General features: G+C 51.5%; 10 protein-coding genes across 10 annotated transcripts in view; 6 read left to right on the forward strand and 4 right to left on the reverse strand.

The window, feature by feature from the left end:
• Nucleotides 1-321: 321 nt before the first annotated feature.
• PFICI_10362 (uncharacterized protein) lies at nucleotides 322-948 on the forward strand (the record flags this gene model as incomplete). The annotated part of the gene is made up of 1 exon (XM_007838943.1): nucleotides 322-948. One exon carries the CDS (start codon nucleotides 322-324, stop codon nucleotides 946-948), a length of 627 nt encoding a protein of 208 aa, XP_007837134.1.
• Nucleotides 949-3,262: 2,314 nt separating this feature from the next.
• On the forward strand, nucleotides 3,263-4,163 carry PFICI_10363 (uncharacterized protein; the record flags this gene model as incomplete). The annotated part of the gene is made up of 2 exons (XM_007838944.1): nucleotides 3,263-3,593; nucleotides 3,673-4,163. 2 exons carry the CDS (start codon nucleotides 3,263-3,265, stop codon nucleotides 4,161-4,163), a joined length of 822 nt encoding a protein of 273 aa, XP_007837135.1.
• Nucleotides 4,164-4,528: 365 nt separating this feature from the next.
• Nucleotides 4,529-5,401, forward strand: PFICI_10364 (uncharacterized protein; the record flags this gene model as incomplete). Its single annotated transcript, XM_007838945.1, has 1 exon — nucleotides 4,529-5,401. The coding sequence occupies one exon, from the start codon at nucleotides 4,529-4,531 to the stop codon at nucleotides 5,399-5,401; it is 873 nt and encodes a 290-aa protein (XP_007837136.1).
• Nucleotides 5,402-5,602: 201 nt separating this feature from the next.
• Nucleotides 5,603-6,475, reverse strand: PFICI_10365 (uncharacterized protein; the record flags this gene model as incomplete). Its single annotated transcript, XM_007838946.1, has 1 exon — nucleotides 5,603-6,475. One exon carries the CDS (start codon nucleotides 6,473-6,475, stop codon nucleotides 5,603-5,605), a length of 873 nt encoding a protein of 290 aa, XP_007837137.1.
• Nucleotides 6,476-7,008: 533 nt separating this feature from the next.
• On the reverse strand, nucleotides 7,009-8,412 carry PFICI_10366 (uncharacterized protein; the record flags this gene model as incomplete). The annotated part of the gene is made up of 1 exon (XM_007838947.1): nucleotides 7,009-8,412. One exon carries the CDS (start codon nucleotides 8,410-8,412, stop codon nucleotides 7,009-7,011), a length of 1,404 nt encoding a protein of 467 aa, XP_007837138.1.
• Nucleotides 8,413-9,560: 1,148 nt separating this feature from the next.
• On the forward strand, nucleotides 9,561-10,895 carry PFICI_10367 (uncharacterized protein; the record flags this gene model as incomplete). The annotated part of the gene is made up of 2 exons (XM_007838948.1): nucleotides 9,561-9,712; nucleotides 9,779-10,895. The coding sequence occupies 2 exons, from the start codon at nucleotides 9,561-9,563 to the stop codon at nucleotides 10,893-10,895; spliced, it is 1,269 nt and encodes a 422-aa protein (XP_007837139.1).
• A 273-nt stretch (nucleotides 10,896-11,168) lies between these two features.
• PFICI_10368 (uncharacterized protein) lies at nucleotides 11,169-12,596 on the reverse strand (the record flags this gene model as incomplete). The annotated part of the gene is made up of 3 exons (XM_007838949.1): nucleotides 11,169-11,737; nucleotides 11,845-12,259; nucleotides 12,360-12,596. 3 exons carry the CDS (start codon nucleotides 12,594-12,596, stop codon nucleotides 11,169-11,171), a joined length of 1,221 nt encoding a protein of 406 aa, XP_007837140.1.
• A 953-nt stretch (nucleotides 12,597-13,549) lies between these two features.
• Nucleotides 13,550-15,073, reverse strand: PFICI_10369 (uncharacterized protein; the record flags this gene model as incomplete). The annotated part of the gene is made up of 4 exons (XM_007838950.1): nucleotides 13,550-13,682; nucleotides 13,744-14,119; nucleotides 14,178-14,282; nucleotides 14,425-15,073. 4 exons carry the CDS (start codon nucleotides 15,071-15,073, stop codon nucleotides 13,550-13,552), a joined length of 1,263 nt encoding a protein of 420 aa, XP_007837141.1.
• Nucleotides 15,074-16,503: 1,430 nt separating this feature from the next.
• On the forward strand, nucleotides 16,504-18,135 carry PFICI_10370 (uncharacterized protein; the record flags this gene model as incomplete). Its single annotated transcript, XM_007838951.1, has 2 exons — nucleotides 16,504-16,615; nucleotides 16,670-18,135. 2 exons carry the CDS (start codon nucleotides 16,504-16,506, stop codon nucleotides 18,133-18,135), a joined length of 1,578 nt encoding a protein of 525 aa, XP_007837142.1.
• Nucleotides 18,136-20,202: 2,067 nt separating this feature from the next.
• PFICI_10371 (uncharacterized protein) overlaps nucleotides 20,203-20,589 on the forward strand; it is a gene marked incomplete at both ends in the record, with an annotated part of 2,760 nt that continues 2,373 nt past the window's right edge. The window contains one exon of the mRNA XM_007838952.1: nucleotides 20,203-20,545. Within this exon, the coding sequence (XP_007837143.1) occupies nucleotides 20,203-20,545 (343 nt within the window). The remainder of the gene's footprint in view (nucleotides 20,546-20,589) is intronic.

Here is a 20,589-nt window from a genome sequence, read left to right on the forward strand (position 1 = left end):
CGCATGCCCGCATGCGGGTAAGGAAAACAAAAAGGTTCATCAATGGGCCCAGTCTACACTTTGGTATTACCCCAGGAACCCGACTGGCATTCTTTGGCCTGAGATCATGGCTGAACACATCATGTGTGCGTCGTGTCTCACGAAACCCATACAACCAATAGCACAGCACAATTTTCCAGTTGAGCGACATAAGTTCCCATTTACGGATTCATCAACAGACATCAATTAGATACTTTTATTTCACCACCAAACGGCGGAGTGCCGAGAGACGGTACGAGCCTCGCTGACTCGGGCTCAAATTAGGGAGGGACGGAGAGAAATATGTACCTCCTCATCCTGGCGATACCGGTGACATGGACGCTCGTCCTGACCATTTACCTGCTCAAAAACCCTCGGACACTCGCGGGTCTGCTACGATGGACGCTGTGGACGTATCTCTTTGTGTTTGCAATGCTCATCTCCGAGGTGGTACGGGAAGGGCTCAAGGTCCAGGCGGCAGTCGACGCCAATACGAACAGCAGCCGCGGTAACGGCCACGTCTTTGTTGTTGGAGACGTTGGCGGCAGCAACAGCGGCGGCAGTCTCCCCGACCTCTACAACGCGGGCATGGACCACCAGGAGGTCGTCCAGGACGTTGGCTTCTGGTGGTTCCTGTGGGCCCTCCTGATCGTGTCGGGGGCCTTGACCCCTTGGGCCCTGGTGCCGGCGACGGCGCTGCCCGTGGTCCTGCTGAGCCACCCGCCCTTTCGCGTGCTCATCAACTACGGCCTCGCCCGCCTCGGCTGGACCGCCGCCGTTTACAATCCCGTCCTCTGGGCCGCGGCCCACCTGGGGTCCCTGCTCTGGACCAGCTGGCGGACCGTCCTGAGCGTCGTGGTCAAGGGCGACTGGGCTGCTTGGATCATTGATAAGGTGGTGGCGTCTGGCGGAGGCCCCGACAAAGTATGAGTGGGCTCAGTCGTGAATATGGGGTGTGCGAGTGTGTGTGTGGGGTGTGGATGATCCCCCTTTGAGGACCGTTTTCCCTTTTCATGAGAATGCAAAGGAGGTGAAGTGGGAGAGAGTATCATTGGGAAGACTTTCCCTGTTGATTGTTCTTGGCGTTCATCGTGCTGAATGATGAGGTGGCAATATGACAACTCCTCCCCCGTGGGTATTTCCCGTGGGTAAATCGGAAAAGACGAAAACCAAGATGTGAGGAAGGAAAAGAGAGGATCAATGATAAGGAGGGCAAGAAGGCAAGGACATGAGTCGACGTTTCGGTACAAACTCTCATGACGTGATTGTAATTATGGAAATCCACCACCAACATGATTTCAAATTCTTTTCTTTCACCGGTCTGTATAGTCTGCAACCAGGGGTGCTGGACGTTTCACCGGTTAAGACAGCGCAGCGAGCATGACGACGACTGAAATAGACGAATAGACCCTGGAGACCATCCGACTGGTGGTTTGCTGTCCGCTAAGACAGGGCCCTATTCCAACTTCAGTGCCTTCGGCCGAATATATGTAGCGCTGTTAGCTCAATGCAGGCACTTTGTCTAGGCCTGGATATTGGTGGTCATTGTTTTCTCTGTCGTGTGTATGGGATCCCACGTCGCTCTCGAGGGATTCTCGCAACCCTCACTTGATTTTAGTTTTTTACCCGAGATACACGACGGAATATCATACTCATTGGACACCAGACGAGATGAACCATTGAATGACTTGTGTGAATATCTTCTCACCATCCATCCACTATTATTCAACTATTTGTGATTATTTGGAATAACCTTTCATCCTCCCACGCTCAATCTAAGCGAGGCAAAGGACAGTCTGATGTCAGGTACTTTCAGGCTAGGGCGGCCGCGTGCTAACTCGCACCAGGATACCATATAATCGGTCCATGAAGGCCATGTCGAAATCCACTTTAAATCATATGATATCGCACAATATACCCTTTGAATCTTTAAAGTTACGGACGTGAGTTGAATCCTTCTAATGTAGTCTTCATCGATAGTCTTATCACCACAAAAACATATCCACTATCGCATGAGAGCTATCAAGTGGCCGACATCATTCTGCCTTTCACTGCCTTATCATAAAGCCAGGCTATAAAATAGTATGATCAATGCCCATAAGATAAGTTATGAATCTTATCTGTGTGTAACAACGTCAATGGCAAAGCGCGTTATGAGACGACATTATGTAAGCCGTATCTAGGTAGGATTCATCACTGTGGGCCAATTCCTTTCTCCCACGGTACATTGCATTAGATCCGGGCATCAGACGAATCTGAGGTCATGGGTGCCAATCTACCAAAAGGTAGTTTTGGTTGGGTGCATAATGGCAAAGCGGTTGGTTGCCAATGGGCAATAATCGATGACAGCGATTGTTGGGGGGTTTGCTGCGTGGGAGCCCCGAGGTTTCAACCCATGACACCAGAGTGGATTGCATTTTTCATTGTTCTCGGTATGTGTGTATGTATGAATATGCAAACTAGCGGCGCAGGATCGGTCTTTTGTCTGCATTGCAGTGGTGTCGGGGAGAAAAGAATGAAAGGAAAAGGGTTGATCGAGAATGGGGGTTTCCCTTAAGAGACAACCACTCACGATGGCGTCTCCCTTCTGCGACGGATTTCTCCTCCTATGCACAACCTAGGGCCAACTTTCAGAGTATGGCAAGAGTTTGCGAGGCCCACTCTGTAGGGGAACAAACAAGCTAGCCAGTTCGGAACATCGCTTGTATTTCAAATCCCTACCGGCATTCCCTTGATCGTACTTACAGGATGCAGAAGGCCGGTCCCCCAATATGAGCCGCAGAGAGAGCACATTCGTCTCTTGGTGGACCAGACAGAGCACGTCTGGTTTGCCGCGGATGCAGGGCAGATGCAGCCACCGCGCAGCCAGCAGCACGAACGGGAGGGAGGCGTCTTTTCATTTTTCTTCTTCTTCTCCGTGGATTTTCGACCGGTCTCTGATAGTCCTACGGAACCCAAGCGAGGGGGTGGAAAAGGGGGGAAATCTCGTGGGTATAAATATACAATAAACCCAAGACGAAGTTTAGATTTATTGTCGAGTTAGGCTGTACACACGAGAGTAAGAAAACTAAAAGGGTGACAGTCAGCACTTGTCATGCACGCGTGGACAAAATCAAAACAGACCAAACGAAGAGCGTAACACAGTCTGGGCTTTTTTGAGTGCTTACTGCAGTTTACCGAGGCGTCATAAGAACTCTAATTGAGAGATATAGCAACTGCCGAAGGAAAAATCACAGCACAAGTCATGGCAATCTCAGAGGATCAACGGCGGGCCCGCAGACCCGGAGTCATGCACGTCGCCGTCCTCGAATGCGAGACGTTGCCCGATGCTATTGTCGAGGCTCGCGGTAATTTCGCCAACATCTTTAACCAATGGCTCCAGACGGGCGTCAACAAGGTCAACTACAAAAGACCACCCCAGAGACGCACCTCCATTGAGGTGACCAGGTGGCCTGTGGTGCATGGAGTATACCCGAGTGACATCACCAAGGTGGACGCTTTCATCATCACAGGCTCCATTTGCAGTGCCTATGATGACTATCCTTGGATCCGGGCGCTGGAGGAGTTCGTTAGAGGTTCGTATGAAGATATCCAATGTCAAACTTTTATACGAATCGTGCATTCGAGTCTATGCTAACTCGTAGACTTGAACAGTGGTATATGATACTCACCCTCACATCAAATTCTTCGGCGGTTGCTTTGGCCACCAACTACTTGCCCGCGTCTTTCTTGGCGAACATGGAGTAAAGGTGGTTGGGGCCGACTATGGCTGGGAGAACGGCGTCCACGATGTCAATCTTACACCTCAGTTTGTGTCACAGTTCCCTTTCCTCCAAGGACAGACAATGCGGTATCAGTTCCTCCACAGCGATGAGGTTGTCACGACTCAACCTCTGCCCCGGGGCTGGCTCTCGGTCGGGTCGTCCGACATGTGCAAGAACCAGGGGCTGTACCAGCCTGGAAGAGTCCTGACCTATCAAGGTCATCCTGAATTCGACCGACGCATCCTGTACTACTTTACCGACTTTCTAGGCAGTACTGGAACCATTGACAACGACGTCTACGAGACATCGCTCAAACTTATTGATCGGGATTCTACGAGCCAATTGGCTGCCGAGGTGGTGGTGAGGTTTCTGGAAATTTGAAGAGGCGCCAACCAATTGTGAGACAAAGGGGATTTCTTTGGTGTCGCTTCCGGTTTTGAATGTCTCGCCTGGGAATATGAGACATGTATACTCGATCGTTTGCGGCTTAGCTCCATTGGGTTCGAGAAGGCAATGGAATGCACATTCCGCTTTCAGCAGTATAAGCATTTATAGCATGAATGAGTGAACAAAAAAGAAATCCCAGTAATTTTCTCTTCTCCAAATTACTTTTGTGTTGGAGATTCAGTTGTTCAAAAACTACGGTGAAATTTCAATCAAGTGTGCAACGTTTTGCCACGGAATCAAGCCCACCACTGGATTTCACGACATCTACCTACCAGCATCTCTCGGTGCAGCTCTGCATCATGGCTTCAAGGGGTGCTACAGGCACGACTTCCACTGCAGCTGGTGGTACAACGGTGGCTCCGAGCACATCGACGACGTCTACGACCACAAGTACAACATCGACCACAGACGCTACAAAGACAAAAGCCACAACCAAGAAAACCAAGAAAACAGAGAGAGAAAAGCCTGTCCCTCTGCCTCCAGCCGTGCTTTGGGCGCAAAAGAACCTCTGGAAACCTACGGAGAATTTTGTCCGGACCGAAGCCTCACACCAAGAGTACCTCGTCAAGTCCGTCTACAACCGACAGCCCCGATATGTCGGACACTTTCTGTTCAGATTGATCCACAGTGCGAGTTGGATCCCGCGGTACATTTTTGAGCTCGTCTGCCTCCTTCTGAGCGTTACGACGACATTCATCGTCCAGCTCATTGACCTCGTCTTCACCGTCGGCTTTCGGGGCCTGTTTGCTTTTCCCTGGGCGTCGACGCTCTTCTTTGGTCTGGTCGTCGGCCTGCCCACGATCCCCTACGAGTTTTGGCTCCAAGACGATGTGCAAAATGCCGTGCTCTCGGGTGTCTTGGTCGCCGCGTGGTTCCTGTGGATGTCGCACCTGTACATGAACAGGCCGGAGCGCTGGCTGGGTTACACGCGGCTCGAGTTCTTCCCGTGGCTGTCGGGCGAGGAACTTCTAAATGGACCCTATGTTATGCTCGCCATTGCAGTTGCCGTCTTTGTGCACTTTCGAAAGGATTTGCTGACCTTGGACACGCGCACCATTCATGTTGAGAAACAGCCCATTCACTTCCAGGAGCCGCCGCCCGTCGAAGAAGAAGAACTGGAAGAATGGCCTATTGTTTGGGATTACTTTGCTACAACACTGACATTGTGGTGAAAAAAGAGAGTGGAAAGCAACGGGACAAGTCTGTTGTTCTGGAGATATTGATGGCAATGCCATTTCAAAGGAATTCATATTTATCTGTCACTCATAGCTGGTATCATCGATTAGACGAAAAGAACTGGCCCAAGAAAAAGAATTGTGTAAATCATCGCTTTTATGTTACATGTGCTTTCATTCCTCATCCATATCGTATGTTCAAACCGCCATTTTTGTAGTCCATGTGGATTGCAGTGACTTGAGGGCCTCTTCGTCCTCGCGCCTCTGAAAATCCGGATCGCGCTTCGCCCCATCAAAAGCACCACTGAGCCGAAGATCATGCCACCAGTTGATGAAATCGGCCGTCTGCATGGCAATCTCGGGCTTGGGAGGACGGATGCTGCGGTCTAGGTAATGCCAGGCCAGCTGCACGAGTCGCTCCTCGTCGACAATGGGCTGCGCGCCGCGGTTATGCACGTCGGCGAGCAGGTCTAGCCAGTCGCGGAGACAGCGCTGGTTGTTCATGTCCCTCACAGTGTACCAAATGGTCTCCTCCCCGCGCAGCGCATTGTGGTCAATCTCTTGCTGTATCCACCTCTTGACGTAGCTCTCGCCGCGCAGCTCAAACGACTTGGACTGCCCCGTCTCGGCGTCGCGCGTCTCCCGGCTCAGCCGTCGAAACTCGCGGTCCAGTTGGTGCATCCGTGCCCACACATCGCTGCTCAGACACTCAATGTCGAATATCAGCTGCTGGTGGTGGTTCCCCGAGGCGGACCCCCGCTCCATATTCTCCCCACACGAGTATTCTGCATTTTCCACCATGGCGTCCAGCGTCTTTCGGACGTGGATTTTGGATGCGGTCGAGGTGCGCGCTTCGAGCTTCAGGAGGTACTGAGACATCCTGGTCAGGTTGCGATGCGTTGACACCAAGTCATATCTTGCAAAGCTTTCTTCCTCGTCCGGAGTCGGGGGCAGGATCTTCTTTTCCGGGCTGTAAATGGCCGTCTGCGCCGAGGCAGGACTCGGCGCCGGTTTCATATCTCTTATTGCATCGCTGGGAGTCTCCGTTCGGCCGGCGAAAGGATATCTCATGGTGGATTCGGCAGCACTTTCTGCGACTTCTACACTTGCGAGTTCCGGCGCAAAGCGAGTCCCTCGTGCGCCTTTATACTGTACGGGATACGGCATCTTCCAGTATCTCCCCCCGACGACGGAATCCTGCGACGAGGAGGTTGGTTAGCCCGGAATATTTGACTTTGAATTCGGACTACATGCATATATAGGTGACAGCGGGCATTGCCCGTCATAACACTCTTTTGCAAGACAAAGGCGATGATGGCTTCTTTCTGCGAAAAAAAAGTGACTTATCGAATAAGCGCACAGGTCACAATGGCCTTCTTGGACATAAAGCAGCACTTGTATGCTTATTGCTTTTATCGGCACAATTTGAGAAACGAGACCACTTTCTTTATTCGGAAAAATTGCGAGATCCACGATGAAAATAATTCTTCAGCCAGTAACAATGTCTCAGACTCAATGCGGATGTCATGGAATTAAGTGGACCCTCTGTCCAATACCTATACGGCCCCAAGGTTTGCACCAACTGAAACCTTCATCACTTCACCTCACAGCAAAGAAAGCAGGTCTGCCACTGGATGCGAGTCAAGGCTCTCAATGGCCGCCAGAATCCCCTTTTGCGTCGGGCCGTCGTAGCTCGGCTCCGTCATGCCCAGGAACTTTGCGTGCACGCGTTCCTTGGAGAAGGGGTGCTCGTCCTCGCCCAGAGGATGCACGATGCCTTCGTCGCGGGTGGTACCGTCGGAAAAGTTAAACTTCACCCGGGCCTCGAGGTCGAGCACGGCCGGGTTGATGACCACCTTGACCTTGCGGCACCACGCCAGCACGGCCTCGTCGGCCAGCTTCTCGTACATTTTCCAGCCAATGTCCATGCCGTACAGCCAGGCAATGGCCACCTGATAGTACATGCTGAACTGGCCGTCGACAATGGTCTTGGGCTGCAGCTTGTTGGGGTCCTCGGTGCCGACGATGGGGAAGCAACCTGGCGACAGCTCCACGAGGACGCTGTCCACTTGCTTGTCTTGCGACTCGCTCGCGACGCTCGCGACAATCTCAATGGCTGAGTGGGTCATGCGGCACGCTGGGAACGGCTTCATGGCCGTTGCCGTAAAGATCCATTCCGCACCGAGTCCTTCCAGAATTCGCTCCGCGGTAGATGTGGTCGAGTACGAATGCAATACTCCATATCTACCCTCAATCGGTCTCGTAGCACCCAGTGCACCAGCCTCGGCGAGCGCGACCACCACAAAAGCATCGTGGACGGCAAAGCCCGGGTGAAGGCGCTTGTTCCACGAGCCATTGTCGAGAAACTGCATGGACCCGGAAGCCTGGGATAAGGCCAGACCAAAGGCGTCTTCAATCTGTGCGGTCGAGAGACCTTTGATCTTGGCAATGGCGGACACGGCGCCAAAGATGCCGGCGACAGCCGTATTGTGGAAGCCTCGGGTGTAGCCGCCATAGTTGAGGGCGCGGCCGATCCGGGTCGTGATCTCGTAGCCCACGGCGGCGCCCAACAAGAAAGTCTTGCCGTCGCTGCCAGACACCTCGGCCTGGGCTAGGGCGGCCGGGATGGCTGTTGCGCCCGGGTGGAGGATCGAGGCCGCGTGGGTGTCGTCAAAGTCAAAACTATGGGAGAATGCGGCATTCAAGAAGCCGGCATATTGTGGAGAGAATCTCTTGCCCTTGGTATAGACAGTACATTGTCCTGAATCGCCGTGCAAGGCAGTCACAGCTTTTAGAAATGGCTCCGTAGAGTCGGCAACGACGGCGGCGCCGGCAGAAATTCCAATGTGGTCGGTGATGAGATCTTTCAGCTTTTCAATGCCCTTCGCTTCGAGATCCTCATATTTTGCCTCTGCCACGAATTTACAGAGAGTCTTGGTAATGCCGTCGTTAATCTTGGTTCCATTGGTGGCACCATTCTGGGCCTCGCTGCTACTTGTTTGTGTCATCTTGTCCTGGCGGGGGATGCAAATACAGAGAGTAGTTTTGGGGGAATAGCAAACTCGTCTGTACAAGTCATCTTTGCCTCCCTCGGTACCTCAGCACGGATATAACTGGGCGGTAAATAGGTGTGAGCGTTTACAGAAGCATTATCATGGCGACCCAATCGTATACCCCACTCCACTCAACCCCACATTCTCCGCATTTTGCTACTGCCACGGCCTCGATGTACCTAGGCACATCAATCTTGGGGTCAATGATCATGTACTAGAGACGAGGACGACCTACGCCCAATGTCAGCTATAGCCGAGCTATGTTTGGTACACGTTCATTTTCGCAGTAGCACCAATTGTAGGAGTTCGGCAATAGTGAAGAGAACAGAAATCCCTTCGCTGATGCCCTGTAGTCGGCGCTGAGCCGTCTTTGGGACATGTCGAATATGCCAGCTCAACTTGTCCAGCTCTCTTACCTATTCATTTCATCTATTATATGATTGATTGCACAAACCTTTGTGACCCCAAGCTTGTGAGCACAGGAGTGCCGCATTGCAAGCATCAATCATGTTGCCGAACAATCTCGGTTCCCGAAATGTATTGAAGACTTGCATACTTTTATACTATGATGGAAACAGCAATTGGACGATGCCCAAAAGTGCTTAGCAGATCGCAGTTGACGGGTATACTGCATTAGCGTGTAAAGCTTTCCCCACAGTTCCTTCAGAGGTCGTTGAAGGTCCTGGAGAGCCTGGGAGTTTGCTAGAGATGCTCGCCTCAAGAGACTGGAATATTTGGACGTCAAGGAGATGTTGTATGCTCTGTAGTATTGAATCTCGTAAAATGTCTGTCGCATCATGTTAGGAATGTGAGTGGCTGTGCTGGAGGATATCTTATTTTGCATTTCGGGTGCAGGCCGTGATGGTGGGGTTTAATGTTAGCACCCGCGTCATAGTGAAGGAATTGTGGACAAAGGAATCGCGAGTGAGACTTGCTACGTCATTGCCCCTTGCGATGGTTTCTCTTATTTACCAAAAAACAAAAATAAATGCCTTGAGCAAGACTTTGGAGGTAGCAGCCCTCAAAGTCCCCGTCAACTGCGCAGCTACTCACACACAACAACAATAACAATCAACGATTCTTTCAGACAAATCAAACAAAAAATGGCCGAGGTTGCAGCTGGTGTTGTCGCTGCCGAACAGGTTCTTTCCACCACTGTCGAAGCTGGTGCTGCCGGTTACGCCATTGGAAAGCCCTCGAATGGCCTTAAAGCCACCCTCAATCAGATTGCAACCGCCGCAGCTGATGGAGCAAGGTATGATGCTTAAATTGGCTAGAGATACAGTTGTAACTCAGGGATATGTCACTGACACGATCATAGCAACTCTCTCGTCAGGTCGCACCATAGCCTAACAGTGGTGGGCGACAGAGCCTACATCTTCGGCGGACAGACCGAGTCTGGCACAATCGCAAATAACGACATCCATTCTTTCGCGCTCCCCACGGCAGACAAGCCTCAGCCAGACTACCACCTCACGCCCGCCATCACGTTCGAGACTGGTGCCCAAATACCCAAACCTCGGACTAGCCATGCTGCCTGTGCTCTCGGCGAGCGTCTTGCCGTGTTTGGAGGAATGGACGAGTCCGGTAAGGTCTTGGAGGAGACTACCATTTGGCTCTATGATCCGAACAAGTCAGCCTGGGAGGCGGTCTCGGCTGCATCCTCTACCATGACGCCAGTTGTCCGAAGTGGAGCTGCCATCTTTCCTCATGGAAAGGACCTTTTACTGTATGGGGGGAATGACGAGCATGGCAACTCGCTCGCCGATGTATGGGTCTTTGCGTTCTCAACTCATACCTGGGCCCGACTACCTGATGCACCCGTCTCAACGACGAGTGTTGCATATGCTGAAGGATCGCTTTACCTGATTGCTGCAACCGATGGACTCAGTAGTGCTCTGTACCATCTGGAAGTTGACGTGCATGGAGATGAGCCGCCTACATGGGACACGGTACAGTTCCCAACGAATCCATTGGCACCAGGCCCGAGACCGCGCGAGAACGGTGGATTGCTTCACGTCACGACTGGATTTGGCCGAAGCTATTTGCTCTATTTCCTTGGAGATCGCCAGTCCGAGAAGCCCGAGGGCGCTGAGTCTGCACCGCCGCTCCAATGGAGTGACATCTGGTCTCTCCAGCTGCCGGCCAGCCCACTCAGTGTTCAGGCAACTACTACTATCACCGAGGCGATCAAGCCCGCCAAGATCAAGGATGCCATCCGATCAAGGTTTGGCTACGACACGGGCGCCTTCAGCTGGGCTGAGGTGGAGATTAAGCCGCCTGGAGACCTACCGGAGCCGGAGGGCAAGGTTCACCCTGGACCGCGAAGCTCATTCGGGTGCGCTGTCTTGGCAAATAAGCGTGATGTCACCCTGTGGGGTGGAATTAATGCAAAGGGAGAGCGCGAGGGCGATGGCTGGATCATTCACCTGGAATAATTCAGAGAACGGAACACCGCTACTTTCAGGCGTTTATTACAATGGAATTAGCATTGATTATTGTAGTCAATTAGACTGAGATACCCCAGCCACATCTGTTCGTCGAGGCCAAAATGTGATAAGCAAAAAAGAGAAAATAAAGTTATATCGAATATGAATAACAATTTGCTTCAATAGTGATATTGATGAGGGTATGGTTTTGCTTGATTCTTTTTTTGTGTTTCGGTAACTTTTTCCTAAGGTTGATATCATATTCCACAACTATTTAGTTCCTTAAGGCTCACCCCAGATTTCATCAGCAATCTGGCGCACAAGCGACAGCTTCTTCTTCTGGTCCTCGAGAGTCAGGGGATATCCGCTCTCATGGGTAGAGAAACCGCACTGAGGGCTGACGCAGACGCGCTTGAGGGCCTCCTCGCGGGTCTGGCCGCTGCCCTGGGCAATGAAGTCGGCAGCCTTGTAGAGGCGCTGCTTGGTGGCCTCCTTGTCCTCGAGCTCGCGGAGCTTGGTGCTGATGGCGCCGACGACGACATTCTTGTTAGTAGGGAGGTACTTGAGGGGCTCGAAGCCGCCGGCGCGCTCCGTGTCGTACTCGAGGTAAAAGGTGTCGACGTTGAGCTCGGTAAAGAGCTTCTGGGCGATAATGTCGTAGGCGCCCTCGGCAAAGTGGCGGCCGCCGATGAAGTTGCCGCGGCACAGGTGGATACCGGTGTGGAAGTCAGAGGGCAGCTTGCTGATGGAGTCGTTGTACAGCTTGATGTAGGCGTCCAGGAGGTCGTCGACGGTGCCGTCGTTGTCCTTGTCCTCCTCCCAGCCCTGACGGAACTTTTCCGAGCAGAAGTCTATTTTGGTTCTTGTTAGCCAATCTCCTCCATTGATGTGGGATTTCGAGATGATGTGTTTCTTCAAAACGAGTCACGTGGAGTTTGTGTGGGAACTGAATACTTACAGGCCATTCCGGGGTCGTCAAACTGCACGTTGCGCAGGCCGGCCTTGTAGAGCATCTCCAGCTCGGCCTGGTAGACCTTGGCAACGTCGGCAAAGTACTCGGCGTCGTTGGCGTAGGCCTCGGGGGTGTAGGCCCTGCCCTGCTTGTAGCGCATGTGGAACCAGGCCGGGGTGATCATGGTGAGCTTGATGTCCTTCCACTCGCTCTCGGGCAGGGCGGCCTGGATGAGGCGGAGCTCGTGCAGGTTGGACACGGACTTGGCCGGGTCGTGCGTGAGCTTCTTGGAGGCAATGTGCGAGTCGCCCGGCATCACCTTGCGGTCCTTCTCAATCAGACTGACCACGTCTGGGTGGTACAGGCGGAACATGGAGGCCTCGGCATTCTGAAGTGCCTCGGTGCCCTCAAACTCATCCCACTATAGATAGGGTGTTAGCGATTTGTAGAATCTCAGGATGGAGAATGATCCATTCTCTTTTTTCTCGTTTCTTTTTGAGAAACTGGTTGATTCGACATACCATCATACCCCAGAAACGGGTACGGTTGAACTCGCCACTGTTGACGGCCTTGTAGCCGAGCTCGCGCTGCAGCTTGACGACATCGGCAACGGCAGCCTTCTCGACAGCCGGGAGACCGGCCTCCTCCTCGGAAATGCCCTTGTCCCGGATGGTGGCACGGATCTCGAGGAGGTTGTCAGGACGCAGAAGCGAACCCATGTGCTCGGCACGGAAAGGCGGGGCTTGCTTGGCAGCCATGGTGACTATGAATAATAGCTTTCTTTTTTCCCTTCTTCTTTCTTAAATGGTTGCGCTTAATTAATGCTGCGAGTATAGAACCGAGCAAGGGCAAGTTAAGTTAGAAAAAGGAAAGTAGAGATGCAGGACCTTGATGGTCAACTAAATATACTCTTGCTCGTGTGTACCCAGCATTGTGATTTGCCAATCAGCGAAGGGAGATTATTTTTTTATTCTCCATCAGGGGACCTCCCCGCACTGTCAGAGCCCTCTGTGGTTTTTTTTTTTTTTTTCCCCTTACCCTTTCCCAACCAAAACAGTTCAGAACCAAGCGGGGAAATAAATTCCTGTCGTATCGGTCCGGCTCTGTGCTATCCGCTGCGACCGCTACCAACTTTGGCAAGCAATTTTGCCAATATCCGGGTCGACAGTGGGGTCCGCGATCGCTATGGAGGGCCTAGCGGTTGAGTGGTTCCTCTTTTGGGACCCCTGGCTTCAGTGTAAACTCGGCCGACTCCGTCCTTGGAGCACTGAGTCCTAAATGGTAGGCAGTAGTTTTAACGCCGAAGAATTCCGAGGAATCAAGTGAGGCTGTATCTTGAGATGGTTGCCAAAACTCTGCGTGATGTTGGCATTTTCACACATGGTCGCTGGACGTATGATCAAACCCAGAGATTGGCTAGTGTTATGACTACGATAGGTAGGTTGGTATACTCCAAGTTAGTGAATAGAAAAGAACGCAGGTATTCTTGTGAAACAAAAGCCCCGCAATTCAACAGGCCATGGTCAACTATATATATATACTATGAAATGCGGTAGAAAATCCGCAAGCATTTCTGGCTGATTGACATTACAAGACAGAATAGCGATACCTTCAACTCTCTCATCCGGTTTCAGAAGCTTCAGAATTAGAGAGGCACATCAAAACTTCTTCAGATTCGACTCCAGTCTCTTCAGTCATGCCCTTTGCACCATCATCTCAAAGACACATTGATCTTGGGCACAGGTGGTATCATCTTGATATTCACAAGATCTTCAAAGACGGCGAGGAAGGACTCTGTCGTATCCACGGTACCGTGCCACCCGAGCTTCCTGCTTTTAGCCATGCTGCAAAGTGTCAGCTTCGTCCATATAACCGAGCCAGTGACAGCGTCGTGGGTCATCTCACCTCATCATCAGCGACCCCGCGCGGGAGACGCTGCCATCCAGGAACCCAAAGACTCTGTCCACATCTTTGAGCTCCTTCTGCGACAGGTCGTGTTTTTCGGCCAACCTCTTCCATGCCTTTTGCACTTCCGGGCGCTTCGCCCACTCGACAAAGGTGAAAGTGGTTCGGACCACGCCCGACGGACCGTACCCGCGGGGATTGAATCGAGTATGGATCTCGTGGAACTCTGCCTTGTCATCTGGTCCTCTCCACTCGAGTCCATACCAGCCAGCGAGGTGAGGCCAGAATCCTTCCCAGGTAAAAGCGCTGTCATCGCATGCATTAAATCGCTGGTTTTCAGCGCCGGGAGTAAGGACAGCCCATTCCTCCATATATGCTATATTCAAATTCAGTCTTACAATTTACCATTTGATCCCAGGCAAGAGAAGGCTTACCATTCATCATGGCGCTGCTCTGGGAACAGTATGTCTGCCACGAGCTGATGTCGGATGGCCACAGCAGGGGTTGCTCCAGCTCTACGCAGACGGCAGCATATACAGCTAGGGGAAAGGACAAGTTCACTCAGATTTGCTGTTAGCATGTCGCCATCCCAGACTCTAGTGTCAGAATTATTGACACAAGGTTTCATCAAGCGTCCGACCAACGAAAAGGGCAAGAATAAATTGGAAAGAAGAAGCTTACTCGCGGCATCAGGTACAGCTCCCAGAATACCACACGGCATGAGCACATTCCAACCGATGCCCTCCTCCTGACAGTACTTGAAAAGAAAGTCTTCCTGGGAGTAGTAAAAGTTGGGCTCGAGCTCGACGCGCGGGTCCGACTCCTCCTGGGGCAGCTTGGTCGGGCCCAGATGAACACCATAGTTTTTGGCGCCCGTCTGCAGCATGAAGCGCCGAGGCTTGAGATGCGCGAGGCGCATGGCCTCGACAAAGTTGCTCAGAAGCAGGGCGTTGACGCGGTCCATCTCGTCGGCGTCGGACCACAGCCCGCCGCCCTCCTTTGGCGCCGGCTGCAGGTAGGCAAAGAAGAAGACATAGTCGGCGCGCACGCCCTTGGCCTGCAGCACGCCTGCGATTTCGTCGGGCGACTTTAAAAAGTCCAGCGCCACGTGCTCGGCGTTGGCGGGCAGTCCGCCTGGTATATACGGCGGGCGCCGGCTCAGGCAGTAAATCTTTGACCATCGTTTGGGCGATGCGCCTAGCACTCTGAGCATGTGATAGCCTGAGATGCCATTGGCGCCCGTAATGACGGCTGTCAAGCCCTCGACATCGTCGGGGTAGACTGGGAGTCCATGATATATATCGATGCTCTGGACTTTCTGTACAGACATTTTCAGGCTATTATCAGCACGTCAAAAATATCTTGGGCTGTTTGAAGTGTTGCAAGACAATATCCGGCGCAGTGATATTTATAATGCGAGTATTAATAATTGTCTACCCACAGTGCCTCTTAATGAAGTGTATGCCGACTTGGTGCGGGGATGTCTATATGTTGCGTCATTCCGGATGCAGCAGAGTTTCGGCAACGGCAATAATTTGAGAAGGTGTGAATGATAGCTGTACAATTCATTCTGATTCGCTTAAAAGATTTTGCCAGTGCCAGATGCCCGCAACCGATGCACCAGTATTATGGAGTCTGAGGGTATGGCCTTCTAGTGAATGGATATATAACTTGCTGGAATGCGCCGGTGCCGCACTCAGCAAGCTGATTATATGATTTCGGTTGCAAATGTCCGTAACGTGCTCCATAAACACGGAGGTGCAGGTGTGGCCAGCATGAGCCTATCTACTGTTCTACATGCACTCCTGATTTGCATATTTGCCACCTCTTTAGTTCGAATTCGATCGAAAAGAATTCGCGTAGAACACGAAACATTAAATACCCAAATAAGAGGGGTTATACCACGATAACGCTACTGTTTTAAGATGTCGACTTATGGATCCTTACTTTCATGATAAACAAGTGATCCTGTCCTTCCATGTGGCCATGTGGATTATTTACCGAAAAAAAAAAAANAAAAAAAAGACTGGAATTGCAGGCTATAATTGTGAATGAGTATCGCGCAGGTTCCAATCTCTTGATAGAAAGAATTAACCTAGTGCACTCATCAAAAAAGGAGCCCACTAGGTAATCGTTAGCAGTAGCAGTAGGTAATACCCTCTTTGCCAAGCGGGATCGCTTGTATTATCCAGGAACCGTGGAATTAAATTCTACTGAAACCCTGTGACTGAGAACAATAGCATGTTCGGACAGCTACAATCTAAAATGGCTGCATCCGTGGATATGGCCTACCAAGCATTGCATTGAAGCTTGAATAGAAAAAATACAAGGAGGACCTTCGCCGTTGTATACTTGCACGCTAATCCCTCAAGACGTTGTGATTACCTACCTGGTTAGAGGAACGCAGAATCATACTTCATAAAGAACAGACAAAGCATCACACATATGCACAATATTGAAGCGATCGCACTTTCAAGTACCTTGAGGGCCGAAAATGGTGCTCCTCGTGACTTGGCGAAACTCAGCCAATCACTGTGCTCGCATTTGTCTGACACCACCTCTCCCCACGCTTGGCATGTTCCACACAGAAGAGAAAGAGGTCGGATTATTTCCAAGAGTCGACGCGCGTTCAAAGAAGATGTTCTTGAAAACTTTTCCCAAGCATTTCCGTGATTGCCTCGTTAGACTCTCTCGCTTCACTTGACTGGGTTTCAGTGACTGGGTAGAGAGAGTGGTTGTGCCAGCTTGACACCCTCCAGAATGGACACCGACATTAGCCGCAAAGAGGCGACGATAGCGTCCAAGGTCAGAGTCTTCATGCTTGGAGATGAGGCCCAGAGCAAAGAAGAACGTTGGCTTGTGCAGAAACTTGGTAACAAGATTTCAAAGACGGCAACTTTAAGAGGCTGGTGCTGACTTGCACTAGATTTCTTCATTCTCACCTATTGCTGTCTAAGCTACTTTTTCAACTACTTGGATCGGGCCGCATTTGCAAATGCTTACGTTGCTGGGTTAAAGGAAGATATTCACTTGGAGGGCAGCAACTATAATGTCGTGCTCGCCATGTTCACGGCCGGGTCCGTCATTGGACAGATCCCACACGGAATCATTATTCAAAAGATCGCGCCGCGCATATGGCTACCATCCATGGTTTTACTTTGGGCAGGGTTGACCATGTGTACGGCGGCGTGCAAAACATATGCTCAACTCTGCGTCGTACGGTTCCTGCAGGGCCTCGCCGAAGCCAGCACGTATTGCGGGACAATCTATATCATCGGATCGTGGTATAAACCACGGGAGATCGCCAAGCGCACGGCCATTTTTACCGCCTCTGGCCAAGCTGGATCCATGTTTGCCGGCATCATGATGACGGCCATTTACAACGGCATCAACAATGACGCCTTGAAAGGCTGGCAGTGGGTGTTTATCATCAATGGAATCATTACCTGTCCCATTGCTGTCATGGGATTTCTGTACTTTCCAGACACACCCGAGCTCACTCAGGCACCATGGCTGAGCAAACCAGAGCGACAACTCGCACTGCTCCGACTGCCGCCGAAAAAGGTTGACGGACATGACATTAGTCCGTGGTCGCTATTCGTTCGCACCTTGACCTCACCAGCGCTCTACATCCTATGTCTCTTTGCCGTCGTGACCGGAGCACTAGAGGCGTTTGTCGTACAAAATCTCTTCCTTCTTTGGCTGAAATACTACCAGGACTTCTTTAGCCAGGCACAGATCAACACTTACCCTCTAGGAATTCAGGCCGTCGGGATCGTGTCCAACTTTTTGGCTGCAGTTCACATCGACGCAACAGGGAAAAGGGCTCCGATGGGTGTTCTCGTCTGCTTCCTGCAGCTGGTCTCGGCCATCATTCTGCTCGTCCCTAATCCGCCCTTTGCAGCCACCTTCTTCGCCTACTACCTTTCCGGAACCTCTTACATGGTAAATCCTGTCTCGTACGGTTGGGCCAATATCATTTGTCAGCGCGGAGGAGACGATGCCGTCCGATCGATTATCCTCTACTCCATGAACGCGGCATCCACATGCCTGTATACCTTTTGGGGCATTGCCCTCTATCCGGCCTCGGACGCGCCCTACTGGAAGAAGGGTTCCATAGCCATGATTGTCGTCATTGCCATCATGCTCGTAATGGTCTGGGTCGTGCAAAAGCTGGACGAGAAGACCCTGGCACAATACCCAGACACGGCTGTTCGTGATCTCCCCGAGGGTTCCCTGGAAGACTCAACAATCCTAGAGACAAGGTCAGAGGACGAATTTGATGATGAAAATATTGGACAGGACCAAAGATTGCTGATTGATTTTACGGATAGGAATCCGGAGGATGTGGCTCGAAAGAGACGGCATATTTCCCAGGTTGCTTTGGATTGACATGATTGAGGGCTGGCTGTTGGCTAGGCAGGAATAGCACACGCTTGGTGCTAGCGGATTTGTTGCCGGAGAAGTGAGTAGAGACACTGGATCAAGTCCGGCCTAGTAATCTTCTCGCAGTATACTTCGTCCTTGATTATGCAATAATCGTGTCAGATTGAAGTGCTGCCATTGTTGTTTAGGCCAATCTCAAGCCCACCGCCACGGAAGAGAGCAAGCGATGAGAGACGCAGTGACTGCCACCTATCATGGCAAGGTCTCGGCGCTAAGAAATGCGGTAAACGCCCAGAGTGTAGGCGGAATCGGTAATGGGTGCAAAAAACCCATAACAAAGCGGTCGCCACGGGATAGAAACGATGCTTCTCTTGGAGTATAAAGTTTTGGCCCAAGACCGCCCCTTTGCGGCCTGACTAGTACCCGTGTCTTATTGGTAAGCCTCCCAAGTACAATGAGGGCAATCATGGTCATGGCCGGGGTAGGATTTCTCCTGAAGGCCTGTTGAGGACTGTCGCAGAAACGTCAACATTTGAGGGAATGGCTTGGCTCACACGTCAGGTGTGTGCCCAGGCTTCATGCTACTCGAGTCGTTGCGACCATGACTTTCTGTGGCAGTCTCCATATAGCATGATATATAAAGTACAATCAATTCGCTAGCATGGCGTATTCATGACATAAACTCCGAAAACCAAGGTATAACGCCGATGGATCGTCGTGGTATGCCCAGCATGCATAAGTGCCAGAATAGAACAAAGTCCAAGCTAGAGTGGGAAGATGTACACGGCCAGCAGCCCTACAGCCCGTTGAGGCGCATGCCGTTGTACCCTTCTTCAGGGTATATTGTGACCGATATGGTGGCGGGAATAAACGTGCGAAGTCTGGGTGGTGTTTGGGTTAATAGCCCTCATGAGTTCTGTGTTACATCCCGCCGTTATCTGGGCCTGTTCAAGTCCGCTCAACCCGACCAAGAGAACCTTACCACAGACATGTGCATGGTAGTGAAAAGCACGTAGGAACAAGTGACAGTCAGCAACCACACACTCTCCAGCCATCCAAGACGCAGTTAAGAAGTTGCAAGCCCGAACCAGATTTCTTGACATTGCTTGATATAGACCGGCAAGACACGTAGAATGAAGAACTCAAAAGTTTCCGACCGCTTGATTGTCTGACCGGATCCTCGCCACGCCCTTGGCAGTGAGCCCTAACCAGCTCGCTGCACACGTATACCCACCCCTCATTATGTATGAATTCAGGACGTTGCAGTACGAGTCAAAGGGTAGGTCGAAGCCGTATTCCTAGGCCAAGACAACCGCTGTCTTTGAGCTGGTTTCGATGCATCGCCCGGTAGTGGCGAGGCGTTCCGTATATGGCACACGGCTACAAATATCCGCATATTGAGGTCGAGTCTTAGGTTATGGATGTGCACCATAACTTTTTATCCAGGCCCCCGCTATTCCCCTCCACAGCCACTCTTTAGGGGACCTACACGTGACTTTTGGCTTCTAACTTGCGGGTCATGGTCAAGCTTGGCGGTCCGTTCCAACAGCGCCTGGGGTGTAGAGGTCTCTTATTAACTGCCTGTACAATATTGGTCATCAACCTCCCTACACACACCAGGGGCTTGTACTGTCTCGGCGATATCAAGAGTATTCTTCAATCCGCCTCAGAGGCAAGCCAAGACCCAGCAGGCCACCCTATCAAGGAGACGACCGGCTCATAGACTGGCTCGCCAACTGAAGGACGGCTCCAGCTAGCCCCTGGGGACATAATCTTGTTGGACCAGGCCAAGACCAGGCTTGTCATTCTTACAATAGGCAAACATTGAAGCACTGCTGCGCCCGAAAGATCGACGGTCCGGGCATTTCATTGGCCTGATAGAGCGGTCTCTATACTGTTTGACCCTCTTGAGACGGTTCGAATCGGAAACCTTGCTGCTGAAACTGGACGAATTAGACTTGGACTTGTACCCCAAAAAAGAAGCAGGTCTAGGAGGCCAACAGGGTCCAAGTTAGGAGAGACACACTCGAGAACTATAAACTCTAGTCCCCTCGTCTTCCAGAATCTGTCGCCATGGCCAACTCTTCGGTGTCTCGTGATGTCGTGGACAATTCCGACGCAGCTGCCACTGCAAACACTGCCGCTATACTCCCTGATGATCAGCCAATCATGACACCGCAAGATATCGAGGCACTTTTTGCGAGTGGCAAACATCGACTGCTGCAACAAGTACGCACTGTAGTCTCGGGCGATGATGATGATGATGACGATGACGAGTCGTTGCTCCCTGAAGAGGAACTATCATGGCGAGTTGAACAGCTGAGTCATGTGCTGTCGACGTTGCGCAAACTCCTCGAAACAGGAAGTACAGAGCTCGACGCCATTGCTCAAAAGTTGGGAGATGGCAGCAGAGATGGTGAGTCCTTGATTTCTTTTTTTTTTTTCCTCTTCCCCCCCCCC

Source organism: Pestalotiopsis fici (assembly GCF_000516985.1).
Source record: "Pestalotiopsis fici W106-1 unplaced genomic scaffold PFICI_Scf_7, whole genome shotgun sequence".
In the NCBI taxonomy this organism is placed as follows: domain Eukaryota; kingdom Fungi; phylum Ascomycota; class Sordariomycetes; order Amphisphaeriales; family Sporocadaceae; genus Pestalotiopsis; species Pestalotiopsis fici.